The sequence below is a fragment of the Saccopteryx leptura genome, chromosome 2 (assembly GCF_036850995.1).
Source record: "Saccopteryx leptura isolate mSacLep1 chromosome 2, mSacLep1_pri_phased_curated, whole genome shotgun sequence".
Classification (NCBI taxonomy): domain Eukaryota; kingdom Metazoa; phylum Chordata; class Mammalia; order Chiroptera; family Emballonuridae; genus Saccopteryx; species Saccopteryx leptura.
The window spans coordinates 299899619-299914082 of record NC_089504.1 but is presented as its reverse complement, the minus strand read 5'-3'; the positions used below and the strand labels follow the sequence as shown (position 1 = coordinate 299914082).

General features: G+C 37.2%; 1 protein-coding gene and 1 pseudogene across 1 annotated transcript in view; both read right to left on the bottom strand.

Moving 5' to 3' along the window:
• Positions 1-7190: 7190 nt before the first annotated feature.
• The window catches only part of CPED1 (cadherin like and PC-esterase domain containing 1), a 316192-nt gene continuing 308918 nt past the window's right edge, over positions 7191-14464 (bottom strand). The window contains exon 22 of the mRNA XM_066362558.1: positions 7191-9606. Coding sequence (XP_066218655.1) covers positions 9391-9606 — 216 coding nt within the window. The 3' untranslated portion in view covers positions 7191-9390. The remainder of the gene's footprint in view (positions 9607-14464) is intronic.
• Positions 11221-11367, bottom strand: LOC136396317 (U2 spliceosomal RNA; annotated as a pseudogene).

The window sequence follows — 14464 nt, the reverse complement described above, 5'->3', positions numbered from 1 at the left end:
AGACAAACAATTGGTATTTGCTAGAGAGGGTTTCTGGAAGTGATAATGCCATTTCTCACATAATGCTTTATCAAAACCTCTTAGCTAAGTTCTATTTTGAACACAAACTTGAACTCCAGAAAGTGCTGGAGCACGTTAGTATATTCATTTTTCATTTTATAAAAATTCATGGAGTTTCTTCTCTGTGCTAGGCAATATACTTCTAAATTAAGAGTGCAAAGATTAAAATACTAAGTGGAAAAAACCCACAAATTGTACGATTCCATTTATATGAAATGTCCAGGATAACTAAATGTATAGAAACAGAAAGTAGAGCACTGGTTCCTATGCCGGGGGAGGGAGATGGTGGTGAAAGACTGCTATATTTCTTTTGGGCACAAACAGAAATGTTTGAAAGACTACGATGATGGTTGCCAACCTGTATAAATATACTAAAAAGCCAATGAATTACATATTTTAAATGAGTGAACTTTACACAATGTAAATTTTATCTCAATAAAACAATTAAAATAATAAATAAACACGACCAAGCAAACAAAAAATTCAGTTCCTTCCTTACGGTGTTTGCATTTCAAGGGGTACAGACTATTAAGTGGACAAAGATACAGGCTGGCATAGGGTGAGTAGAGAGTGCCAAGGGATCACACAGAAAGGACACTCAGACCACTATTTGGTGAATCGCTAGAGGAGACAGCATCTAAACTGAGAAACAGCAGCCAGAAAAAAAGATAGGGCGGGGGGGGATGTATTTGCTGAGCCATGGCAAAAAGATGAGTAAGAGTCAATCTTAGGTCTACAGGGGCTAAGGTCAGTGGAGTTGGATATAAATAAGTTTTTTCAGATAATTCATATATAATGGGTGTCAATAGATGGTGGTTGGTGCCAACTCAACTCTACAGGAAACCCCATTTGGGGTGGGGTGAAGAGGGAAGCTTTATTTAATGCAAACAGCTTGATGGTAATACACAATGGTTGTGAAAACAGCACTGCAGTGGATTAGCTCATAGTGCTACAGTGCCAGACAGAAGTCCCCAGTTCTGGTCCCTGATTGGTCAGAATAGTGCTGCTCTGATTGGTCAGGAGGAGGAAAGCCTCAGTCCCATTGTTTGGAATAGAACTCCAGGAAACTCCTTTGTAAGGGCTGGCTCAACGGGCAGCAACAACGCAGGCAGGCTGTCAAGGGGCGCAGAGACACGTGGTCCAGCTCAGAAGCTTCTCGGTAAAGGAGCTTGCGCGAGAGGCTCCTGAGCAGAAATGACAGCTAGGCTGTGCTTTTTTGTTTGTTTGTTTTTTGTTTTGTTTTTGCTTTTGAGTCTGAGTAGTCATTAGGGGCTCTTCTTCGTCCTCAGGGTTCACATGGGGCAGTGCAGCAACAAAGATGGATATGGACCACGGGAGTAACAAAAAAGGGAATTAAATCCAGTCAAGGAGCTGAAGGCTGAATAAGAATTCGACTTGGAGGGGGGGAGGTTCTGTTTTAATCTAATGATTAAATGTGCACTTGCCAAGTGCCGTCCACCCGACCGTGTTCTCCACCACAGCTCACAGGACTCAGCCCCGCTGCTGCTGCTCTTTCCTCGCCCACACCAGCATTTGCAGTGGGACAGCCCCGGGAGATCGGAGCCATGCAGGAAAGCAGGGACGTGGAGAGGAGGGCGTGAGCAGAGTGCACGCAGGCATCCTTACTAAGAGTGGTTCCCACAGGGAGCCTTATTGATCCAGTTATGTTCAGCAGGGTGCAGAGCTGCCTACTCCTGTCTTTCTTCGACTCCTCTTTGTGGTTTTAATCGTGGGAACCCTTCGGACTCTGCAGTCAAATGTTTCCTAGCATCTTCTTCTGATGATTTCTGGCCGTTCAGGTCGCTTGTCACTTCCCAAGAGAAGCCTCTACCAGACCCCTCCTCTAGGACAGCCCTCCTCTGCTCTGCTTGGCGGAGCACATTCCCCACATGTCCAGACGAGCACCTGGCTGAGGCATCCAGAGATAGAGAACCTATTATTCAGAAGGTTTTACATACTGCTGTAAATCAAAAAGAAGAGAAGTGTTTTAAAAAAACGAATACAATGACTATAAGATTATTTGGCACTTTCTTATTATTTATTTCATTTTGTAAGTATGTGTATGCACACACATATTTACACATACGTTTGTATGCATATTTATTCGGTATATTTTTTTGTTTAAAATATTCCAGAATTACTGTTTCAGGGTTTCTTATTTGACAACACTCTCCCAGACACAAGCTAAGGAAGGCTTTTTTTTTTCTTATTGATTTGAGAGGGAGAGAAAGAGAAAGAGGGAGAGAGACTGGGGGGTGGGGGGACCAAGGAGTGGGGGAGAGAGAAACATCAACTCATTGTTTTGCTTAGTTGTTCCATTTAGTTGTGCACTCATTTATTGCCTCTCCTATGGGATCAAACCTGCAACGTTGGCACACTGGGATGATACTCTATCCACTGTGCAACCTGGCCAGGGCAGGGAAGGCTTGGTTTTGGCCCCATTGTCTTTAATATCTGCAAAAGCAGCATAACAAGTCAGTGCTGGGCGGTGAGAAGAAGGCATTTATTTTCACTGTATTTGATAACAGTTTCTGAAGACAATGCCCAGGGAGGCTTCCGTTGGAAGAGAACTCGGCAGCCAGGAGCTCAGTACTTCAGACTGTGATGATCCCAGGAAACAGAAAAACACCGATGTAGGCCAATCATTCACTTATTCTGGAAAATAAGAACCTGAGATGCAATGTCTATCTCAGCCTCATCTCAGAATTCATAAATAATTCATAGAAGATGTCAATTTATTTCTAGGAAAGGAGGCCAAGAGAAAGTTCCGAGTGTTTACCAATAACATGGCCCTGAGAACTCCATCCTATTGAAATGACTCGTGTTCCTGGCAGGAATAACTTGTGCTCCAGGCTGATCCACACCCTTTTAAAAACATGCCATTGATTTTGCATAACTAATGTGAACACTAAAATGGGGACTTTCTTGAGACAAGTATGAAGAGAGACCAGGTTTTCCCTAGAGGGTAAGCACACATGGTAGGAACTGATGAACCCAAATGTGTACCCTTTAATGACTGAACTCATTTTAGGTTACAAAAGCATTGCTTCAATTTTCTCCTGTACCATTCTTAATTCAGACCAAATTTTATCTTATAAGTAGAAGAGGTAGCTGCAAATAATTTCATGCCCTGCCATTGACATAGGCACCGATTTTTAACAAAATGCTCATAAACTCTTTTTATGATCCTGTAAAACCAGAGAGCTCATGCTCATTAAAACATACGCTTCATATTACTTGTAATTAAGGCAAGGAAGAGAACATAAAAATGTACGTTTTAAAATGTATCTTGTATTACACATTAAATGCATGCAGAAAACTGGATAAGTTCCATTTCAAAGGACAAGGTGAAGACAAAGAGGAAAGGTCACTGTGGGTAAATGATTCCCTGGGTGAAAAAAATTAAGGAACAAAAGAGTTGCTATTTCAAGTTCTGTAGAGGATATACTATATTGATGGTTAGAGGTCATTTTTTTATTTTTCTTAAGTATTAATAAGAAGGTATCATTAAAGGTACATTTGGCTGCTGTTTGGTTAATCTAGGTTATAATTTTTGGTCCAGTAAAGTTTGAAAATTATTCTTTATTTTTGTTTAAGAAGGAGAGACTTCAAAGTGACTTGTACATTGAGAAGAGGTCTAAAGTGATGTTCAAGATCTGTCAAAGGCAATTGGAAAGGGTGCTCATAATTGTTGTTTCTCCCAGAACCAGTGGTGGAGGAGGCTCTCTTCTGGAGTGAAAACCCTTCTCGGACTGTGATGGGTCTAATGGATTAAACTATACCTCATTTACTTCCGTGTTAGCATTTGTACCACTTTCTCACTTCCATGTACTTACTGACAAGGGATATCAAGAATTCTGGACCTCAGATATTCAGCTACTAATGTAAGAAGGTCCATTGGAGACCCAACAACCTTTTATACCTAAGTGAAGATTTATATGTTGCAAAAATTACATTATAGGCTGTAAAGAAAATTAAAATGTTGACTTTGTTTAGCTTTCTCTCAATAGATTTTGAAAATTTTATTATGGAAAAAAATGGGAATACAATGAACAAAATATAGAAATAAGTCCACCATTAAATTAGTTAGCCTAGTCCTAAAAGCAGAATCAAATTGATATATCACAAAATCAATCTGATATATCACCAGTTAACCATAAAATAAGCAGTCACTACATAGTTTAGAATCAGGGTATATTTTTGAGATCATGTTACTTCTGATTTCTGATGTACAAATAATCAACTTAAGTCACTTAAAAATATCAATACATCTAAATGAATTTTATATGAATTACTTTTTCATGTAATAAAAATAACTGCTAAAAAATTTATGTTACACATAAATTTCCCAAGTATATATTTTGGTTAGATTTATTCAATGTCTCTCCATAATAAGCCAGTTAGCATAAATCAACATCAAAACCAGATCTACCTAAATATGATGCACCTTGTAAGAATATAAATCCCTTTTTATAGTGTTTTCTCTAAAAGTGGCTGTTTTACTTTTATTCTTACTGTTACTTAGTCTTAAATAATTATCTTCATTTACATTGCAATAGACTTACAAATTGCAAATATTCCCGATACATTTTAAGAATTAGTACTTGGAGAGTGTATTGAGTGTGTAAGAGCATCGTGGCCTGACATTCAATAGAGCCATAAAACAAATGCTTTAGATTTCAATGAACATAAAGAAAACAAATGGAACACCATTTGGGGAGGATTGCATGCTTTATATCACTTGGAGAAAAATGACTTCTACAGCCCCCTACACCAACTGAATGAATCATGAAAGAAATGTGGAAGTTGATAATAGCCGTTTCTACAGCAGTAAAAACATGATGAAAGGTTCTTTGACAGTATGAAACCTTGGAAGCCCTGCCAAACACAAAAACCTAGTTTGTAGGCACTGGCGGTATCATGCTGTCTTTAGTGGGTCTTTGGGGTTTCTAACAACCTCTGGTTCATCCTCCTAGGTCGCAGTGATCTATCAAAATGCCTTAGTTTCCAAGAGCAATCAAAAGCATTTGAACTTTAAACACGCATTGAAAAAAACTACAGTAAGCACTTACAGAGCAATTATTCCCGGATCCAGTCAAAACAGCAGAATCTGCTGTCATATTGTTTTGCACTTGGACATGTGTTTTTGAAGTTATTGTCTGTGTGAGCTTACTGAAATGTACGTTTGTTCATCTTGAACAAATTCCTAGTCACTCATTTCACTGACATTTTAATTAATTAATTAAGTATTTTTCTGAAGTGAGAAGTGGGGAAGCAGAGAGGCAGACTCCCCCATGTGCCTGACCAGGATCCACCCGGTATGCTCACCAGGGGGCAGTGCTTTGCCCATCTGGGATGTTGCACCATTCCAACCGGAGTCATTCTAGCGCTTGAGGCTGAGGCCATAGGGCCATCCTCAGTGCCTGAGCAAACTTTGCTTTAATAGAGCCTTGGCTGCAGGAAGAGAAGAGAGAGAGAGAAAGGAGAGGGAGAAGGATGGAAAAGCAGATGGGCGCCTCTCCTGTGTGCCCTGGCCAGGAATTGAACTCAGGACTTTTATACGCTGGGCCGACACTCTCCTGCTGTGCTAGCTGGCCAGGGCTATTCATTGAAATTTTTTTATTTGTTTCTTTTTATAAGATGAACAATTACAGAGAAAAGTTTGAAGAACTGATGGTTCTTTCAGTATTTGTTCGACTTAAGGAATCCATAAGACAATATTTAATAAGATCCTAACCCTTAGGCCCTGCCAAGTTTGTGGGTTTGATCCCCAGTCCCGGTAGATACAAGAATTAACCAATGAATCTATAAATAAGTGGAACAACAAATCTCTCTTTTCCTCTATTAAATCAATCAGTAAATTAAAAAGAAATCCTAACCTTGATCATCTCTCCAGGTTCTTACCCTTATTATATTAGACCCCTGCACCTCTTTCACTGCCCATCCCCCAATTTCAAAACATTACAGCTTTGAAAAAACTCTTGTCGGTTTTGTCAGTTACATACTTTTCTACCAGTTTTTTCATTTGTTGATTTTTATTTTTGGATTTTAGAGAGGAGAGAGAGAAAGAGAGAGAGAGAGAGAGAGAGAGAGAGAAGGAGCAAGAAGCAGTTGCTTCTGATATGTGCCTTGAACAGGCAAGCCTGGGGTTTTGAACTGGCGATTTCAGCATTTCAGGTCCATGCTTTATCCACTGCACCACCACAAGTCAGGCTCGACCAGTTTTTCTATCCTCTAATCCTTCAGTGAAATGGAACTAAAAGGAGAAACTTCCGATGCAGAACAGTATCACTTTCTCCCCATAAATATTACCAGAATGATTTCCATTTCAAAAATCAATAATTCCACCCCACCCCAAGCTTTCTAAGTGGGAATCATTGTTTTGCAGAGATGACTGCTAGGCACAGGGGCAAAGAACATGAAGACGATTAAATGACCCACATGTAAACTCAACCAGCAGGCAACGGTGAGCCCTTCTTTTATCTCTGTTCTTGCAGGATCCTATTCGCCTACGTGGGTGGCTGGCAAATAGCACACTGTGCCATTAAACACATGCACGCACACACGCATGCACACGCACACACAGTGATTTTTGGAAATACTTATGCAGTTATTCTTGACTTTTAATATTATAAATGTTTTCTTTAGTTTCTTTTAGTTTAGATTGGATACTAATCAATTCTTACCAAAAAGTACATATCTTTTAACTTTATATCTAAAAATATATTAAAATGCCCACTCTTATTTTTTCCACTGAAATTATTAACTTGCTAAGCACACACAAATACCCATACACACATAGAAATACACCTATTTCCCTGAGATAAAATAAATTGTAGTTTTTTTTTTCAATTAAAGAGTAACTAAAACAATTCCTAACATTTCAGTGCCTTATCTTAAAAAAGAAAAGATTAGTACAGCACGACGTTCAAAAGCTCTGGTCATTGTTCTGCAGAAAGTTCATCTAATAAAAATTTAAGGAATACCAGGATGGGAATGTAGTTACCTTATTACACCACACCCCAATAGTTGAACCTGTATGATTGCACCCATACCAAGTGGTCACCATTTGTATAGTTGTATACCCACAGTGAAAAAGAAAATAAAAGATACTCTCTGAACACAGAGTATTACTAGTAAGACATTTATTAATAACATCATTACAATTGTGTCTCAAATCCATTGTTATTTCAACAGTGAAGAGGTAAATGCCAGACAAACCTCAATAAGATATGTAGTATGACAATGAGATTGACAGTAAATTGCAAGAAACATCCCCTGACTATATAATCCTGTCAAAGCAACTGTGAGACATTAAACCTTGATGGCAAGGCTGCATGAACTGGCAATATCTTATTGTTAAAAAAATGATTGAATACCTAAGAAGGATGTTTGCATATAGCTTCAGATATTAGAAAAAAACTTTCATTTTAAAAGTGAATTCTGTACCGTTCTTTAAAAAATTTTTTTTTATCTATTCAATGCAGATATGTTTTGTTCATATCAAGTGATGTTTGTGCTTAAATATAATTTAAGACAGTGAAATATAAATTCTTGTTTACTTTCATATAAAAATATATATAAAAATATAGCATTTAAAGGAGATTGGTATTCATACTAAGGAACTGATGGATCAAAATAGTTTTATTTTTTGTAAGGTTATAAAATTGAGGTATTTGTACATTTGGTAATTTCAGCCATGTGTTGAATTAACCCTCTCAGCTTTTTCTTTCCCCAAAAGGAAAATAATCCTTTAAAAACCATTGTAACTGTGAGATATTATCTCACAACAAAGCATTTGTAAAATAAAGACATTCACTATTTTGAAATTAAAATATAGGAGAAAAAGTTCTCAATCCTAGAATTCAATATGTTTTATATGTATGCCACAGTTTTAATAAAAAATAATTTTGCCTACTCTAAATTTTGATTAGATACAGTTGTTCAGGAAAATAAAAATAAAGTTACTAATAACAGAAATATTTGTGGTTGTATACAGGTGCTTTATCAAAATAAATGCCTATGCACTTGAGAATGTCAACTCCTTTGCAAAATATTTACATAAAATGTAATTGTAATCTTATATTGTGTAGGGCTGTAATAGTAAACCAAAGCTTTCTTAAGTTATATCAATGAGAAAACAAAATACTACATGAGGAACTATATTTTGTTTTGCACTTTAAAATTACATATTTAATCAACTTCAACTGCAGTTATCCATCCAAGTTCAGGGACAGGATAGGAAGGAATGTTTATGAAAACTATAGAGTGCAAAGTTAAATATACTGGTGTTTTAACTGTAAAATATTACACTTCTTATCTCTTTCATAGAATCTATTTGAATTCAGCCCTGGCCACTTGGCTAAGTGGTAGAGCATTGGCCCTGCATGTGGATGTCCCAAGTTTAATTCCCAGTCAGGGTACACAAAAGAAGTGACCATCCATCTGCTTCTCCACCCCTCTCTCTCTTCCCCTCTTGCAGCCATGGTTTGATTGGTTCAAATGCATCAGCCCCGAGCACTGAGAATGGCTCTGTGGAGCCTCCACCTCAGGTGGTAAAAATAGCTCAGTTATGCACATGGCCCCAGATGGGCAGATCATTGGCCCCAGATGGGGGTTGCCAGGTGGGTCCCAGTCCAGGCACATGTGGGAGTCTGTCTATTTCCCCTCCTTCATTTGGAAAAGAAGAAAGACAAACAAACAAAGAAAGCAAAAAACCAAAAAATCTATTTGAATTCCCTTATGGAGCATTCCTGTTCTTTTCCTTTCATTTATAAAATTTTAAAAGCATAAAAAATGTTTTTCATAAGCATTAGATTCACAAAGCCAAAGCCATCGTAAACATTACGTTTTCTCGTGATAAAGCAGGCAAACACAATCCCTACTTGCAAGTGGAATGTAATTGCTTTCTTACCCTTTTCAGTATAAATGTACCAGTAGAGAAGATAGCACAATGCTCATAGCATTATCCTTTCTTTCAGATAATTCAAATGTCTGTATTTGTCTTTGTTATTGCGATGCAATCCCTAGCGCACAATAGTTCTTGCTCATATTAGATTTCAAGTAAACTTTTTCTAGCTCTGACTTTTACAGAGAAAACCAACTGATTTGTAAGTGCACACCTTGACTTTATAAACCTGTAATAAAAAAGTGTTAATACTTTATTTTATTTTTTTAGCTATGTGTGCATTGGCGTCTAAGTGTGTGCTGCTGGGCTTGAGTGCACGTGGTCAATCTAAAATGCACATGCTACATAGGCGTTGGTTCTTAGATGACCATCCAGGTGAGTGGTTTGTCTTCAGTTCCAAATTCAATTCTCCTCCAGGGAGTCTACACAGTTCTTTTACTTGCACATATCCTGCTGAGAAGGATTTCAGAGCAAACCTGATTAATCGGACCTCTGACATGATACGGCGATTGAAAATTTATTACAGAGTTTTGTAGTTGTAGTTTGCTTTGCTTGCTGAAATATTTTCCCACGGTATGATTTCTTGATTGTTTTATTTTAATAAAGTGATTTTCTTTGGATAACTTTGATTTCACTACCTGCAAATAAAGAGCAAAAAATATAGTGAGGCAATGTCAAGGGGAGCTGAGCCCCGCAGAGAGCATTGTAATGAACTCACAAACTTGAACATCGTTTCTATCACACAGATGGTGCCCAAAGGGCCTTACGTGACCAAGAACCAGAGTATCTTATTGTTTAGAAAAGATCAAGGTTGAAATTAGAATTTCTGCCACTCTTTTTTTTTTTTAACTTCAGGGCAGCCTTCTTCAGTGCAACTAAGGAATAGTCTCAGGTTGTTTCTCTCTCACACTGCTCTCCTCTCTCTCTCCTTCTCTCTCTCTCTCTCTCTCTCTCTCTCTCTGTATGTATGCATTCAGACCAGATGCTATCACACCTAAAAGATGCTGATGTGCCTTTGCTGAATCACTGATTCAAACATAGCATTGTAAGTCTGTCCTGGAACTCTTTATTGAATGGGAACTACAGCAATTTCAGAGTAAAGTTATTTTTCCATTGCACAGCCATAATGGATACTTCTACAGTTAGTGGTTTCATTATCTGGGCACCTAGTAAGCTACAGAACCTGAAGGAACAGCCTATACCCTACTAAGCTAATAATTTTATACTTGTTTGTACATATACAGATATATACTGCTGACAAAAATTAGGGGATATTTCAAAATGAATATGAAAGCGAAAAGAAAAGAAGCATTTGATTTTTCTTTTATTAAACAAGAACATCAGAAAAGCAACCGACAAGACAAAGAAATTTGTTCAATTATGCAAATGAGATGCAAAACCAACTTTTATTTTATTGGTGAAAATGCACTATCCAAAGGTTGAAGGTACTGAAGTATCTGCACATTCTCTGATCCTCTAATTTTTGTGAGCAGTGTATTTTCATTTAGTTTTGAATACATAGCATAATAAACATTTATAAAGCAAAAGAGGGTATATCATAAAAAATTTTCTTCCCATCTCTGCCCTTTACCTCCAGTCACTCAATCTTGCCCATATAGTATTAGCTTCTTTGTGATTCTATTCATAGACTATCAGTAAACAAAAATACACAGAAACCATATTTAAAGATGTTATTTATTGGTTTTAGAGAGAGAGGGAGGGAGAGGTGGGGGAGCAAGATCATAAGTTGCTTCACTTTAGTCATTGATTGCTTCTCGTATGTGCCTTGACTGGACAAGGCCGGGGTTTAGAACTGATGACTTCAACACTCCTGGTTGACGCTCTAGCCATTGTGTTATCAGAGGCCAGGCCTAAGAGGCCATATTTACTATCTATTTGTACATTTTACAAAAAGATACCCTGGTTTGAAATCTTATAATTTTCAGCTGTAATCACTGGGTTAGTATAACTCGGGTTATGAAAAAAATAATATCTATTTTGAAGATAAGTATTTTTAGTTATGTAAGTGAGCCTGAACCACTTTAGAAGACTTTTTAATAGAAATTCTGTAATGATCTACACTACAATATTAATAGTAGTAATCTTTGGGTAAAGAAATTCTAAGCGATTTAAAGGGATTAAGAATAAAACCTCACAGACAGACAACAGCATGGTCATTATTAGTGGGAAAGGGGGATAGGAGATAGAATAGGATAAAGAGGTATAAATGGTGATGGAAGTAGACAGACTGTGGGTGGTGAACACATAATACAGTATACAGAGGATGTATTATAGACTTGTACACTTGAAACCTATATACTTTTACTAACCAATGTCACCACAATAAATTCAATAAAAAGTAACTATACTTGATCTTAGCCAAAAGGCCAAGAAGCAATCAATTTTTTTTTTTTTAGAAAGTGAGCCTTGCTTAGATAGCTCCATTGGTTAGAGTGTTGCCCCAACATGGCAAGGTTATGGGTTCCATTCCCGGTCAGGGCACATATAAGAATCAACCAATGAAAGCATAAATAAGTGGAACAACAAATCTATGTTTCTCTCTCTCTCTAAAACTCAATACATAAAGAAAATAAATAAAATGGATTTTTTTCTGGTAACTTTTGGACACAACTTCTGAAATTTAATACAGTGAATGTGCATTGCTTTATAATCATAATGGTGAAACTATTTTCATGTTGAAGAAAAAATATAATAGTAATGGATTTTAAAACAAATTATTCCTTACTAACTCCCCCTCCCCCCAATGAATTGTTTTCTTGCAGCTAGGGGAGGTTTGGCTTTTCATGACCAGTCCCTCAGAGGAAGTGATTCTTAAGAAGTCCAATGAAATCAGCGGTTTGTGGTAAGGAATCCCTCTGGAACGTAATTTAGAGCTCAGTTTGCAGTTAACCATTGATTAATATTCCAGGTCCCCAAGTTGTAAGTTTCTATTATGTGCAGCTCCTTCTCCCTCTGTTTAGTTACACTATAACTTTAAATATGATAGGCTGGGAGGTATACCAATGTTTTCCTGAAGGTTTTGTCCCTTTGAGGGGAGGTCTGTACTCAGTGATAGCAAGAGTAATGAACATTTTAAAAGTTTATTTAAGGAATCACTTAAGCATAAATAGTACATTCAACCCTGAAAAAATATTATTACAGTGTTCTGAAGCCAAAATAAGGTTAATTTTGTTTATATAATTTTGTCTTACATTCTGATTTTTGCAACTGCCTGATGATCTGGATGTTAATTATATGTAAAATAGAAAAAGGCCTATCCAGATGCAAAAAGTTATAGTACTCTAAACAGTATTTTGGCCCTGGCAGGTTGGCTCAGTGGTAGAGTGTTGACATGGCATGTGGAAATCCCAGGTTCAATTCCTGGTCAAGGCACACAGGAGAAGAGATCATCTGCTTCTTTACCCTTCACTCTCTCTCTCCCTCTTTCTTCCCCTTCTGCAGCCATGGCTCATTTGGTTTGAGCACATTGGCCCCAGGAGCTGAGTAAGGATTGCTCAGTGGAGCCTCTACCTCAGGTGCTAAAAATAACTTGGTTGCAAACATGGCCCCAGATGGGCAAAGTATTGGCTCCAGATGGGGGTCTCTGAGTGGATCCTGGTTGGGACAAATGCAAGAGTGTGACTCTCTATCTCCCTTCATCTCACTTAGAAAATAAGAAAAAAAATTACTTTAACTTTTTGTGTGATTTCAGGGCTGCCTTTATTGCTGCATTACAAATATTGGATAATGCTAGTATAGATGCATGTAGTAATCTTGAGTGTGATTCATAAAAGAGATACACAAAAATGCATATTTCCAAAAGGACCTGAATAGACACTTCTCCAGAGAGACATACAGATGGTCAACAGGCATATAAAAAGATGCTAATCATCAGAGAAATGCAATTTAAAACCACAGTGAGATATCACCTCACACCTGTCAGAATGGTGATTATCAATAAATCAATAAACAAGTGCTGGTGAGAATGTAGAGATAAGGGAAGCCTCGTGCACTGTTGGTGGGATTGCAGACTATTGCAACCACTGTGGAAAACTATATTGAGTTATCTCAAAAAATTAAAAATGGAACTGCCTATGACCCAGTAATTCTACTTATGGGAATATAGCTGAAGAAGCCTGAAACACTAATTTTAAAAAAGTATATGCACCCCTATGTTCATTGCAGCATTATTTATAATAGCCAAAACTTGGAAGCAGCCCAAGTGCTTGTCACTAGATGAGTGGATAAAAAAGCTCTGGTACATTTACCCAGTAGAATACTACTCAACCATAAAAAAGAATGAAATCTTATCTTTTGTGACAGCATGGATGGTCCTGGAGAGCATTATGTTGAGTGAGGTAAGTCAATCAGAGAAAGACAAGTATCATACATTTTCACTCAAATGTAGAATCTAATGAACAAAATAAACTAACAAACAAAATAGAAACAGACTCATAGATTAAAAAACAAAAAACAGATTAACAGCTGTCAGAGTGGACAGCGGTTTCAGGGCTGGGTGAAAAAGGTGAAGGGATTAAGCAAAAAACCAAACAAATAAACCCTTTATAGGCCAGATAACAGTATGGTGATAGAGGGCCAGTGGGGTGGGAAGAAGGTTGAAGAGGGTCTAGTGGGCATAGATGGTGATGGAAGGAGATGACTTGGGGTAGTGAACACACAATACAACATACAGATGATGTATTATAGAATTATACCCTCAAAACCTACATATTTTATTAACCAACATCACCCCAATACATCTGATGATAAATAACTAGGAAAATGCATATTTCCAGAGTATTTGCTGAGGCAGGTGCTCTCACTCCAGAGTGATGTCTGAATTATGCTGTATCACAATGGGGAGTGTGGTAATATATTTCCATCTTTAAATCACTCTTTAAATGATAGCATCTCCCTTGGTTTCTGAGGGCCAGCTGAATGCTACCTGCAGTGCCAATCTCCATTGATGCCTTTCTAGATTGACCCCTGTACATGCTTATGCTAGCGATTGGTACAACAACACTTGATGTAGCTGGTTTCTTTGAAAACTATTTTTCAGGATATAATAAAAGATAAATTTCCTAATTCCTTTTTAACACAGTATCAACCTGATACTGAATCCTGGAAGCTAACAGACCTACAGAGAAGTTCTTTCAATTTTGATTTGTCAAAATAGAGATGTAAAAAATCCTCCCAAATGCTATTGTAATTAAACCCAGGAACCTTTAAAAAAATCCAATAGCACTATGTTTGATGCCACTCACACATACAATTTATTTCAGGAATGCAAGTTTCAATACTATAAAATGTTTTGTTATAGGAAATTACCAAGAATTATTTGTAGCTATATGATTGTTTACCTTGAAAACTCAAAGAATCTACTGAAAAAATGAGATACTAAAAAGATGATACTTAAAAATTATGTATCTTTATGTACCTTTTCTATATTCTATCAATGATTCATAGGACATATATTACAGAAAATATCCCATTACA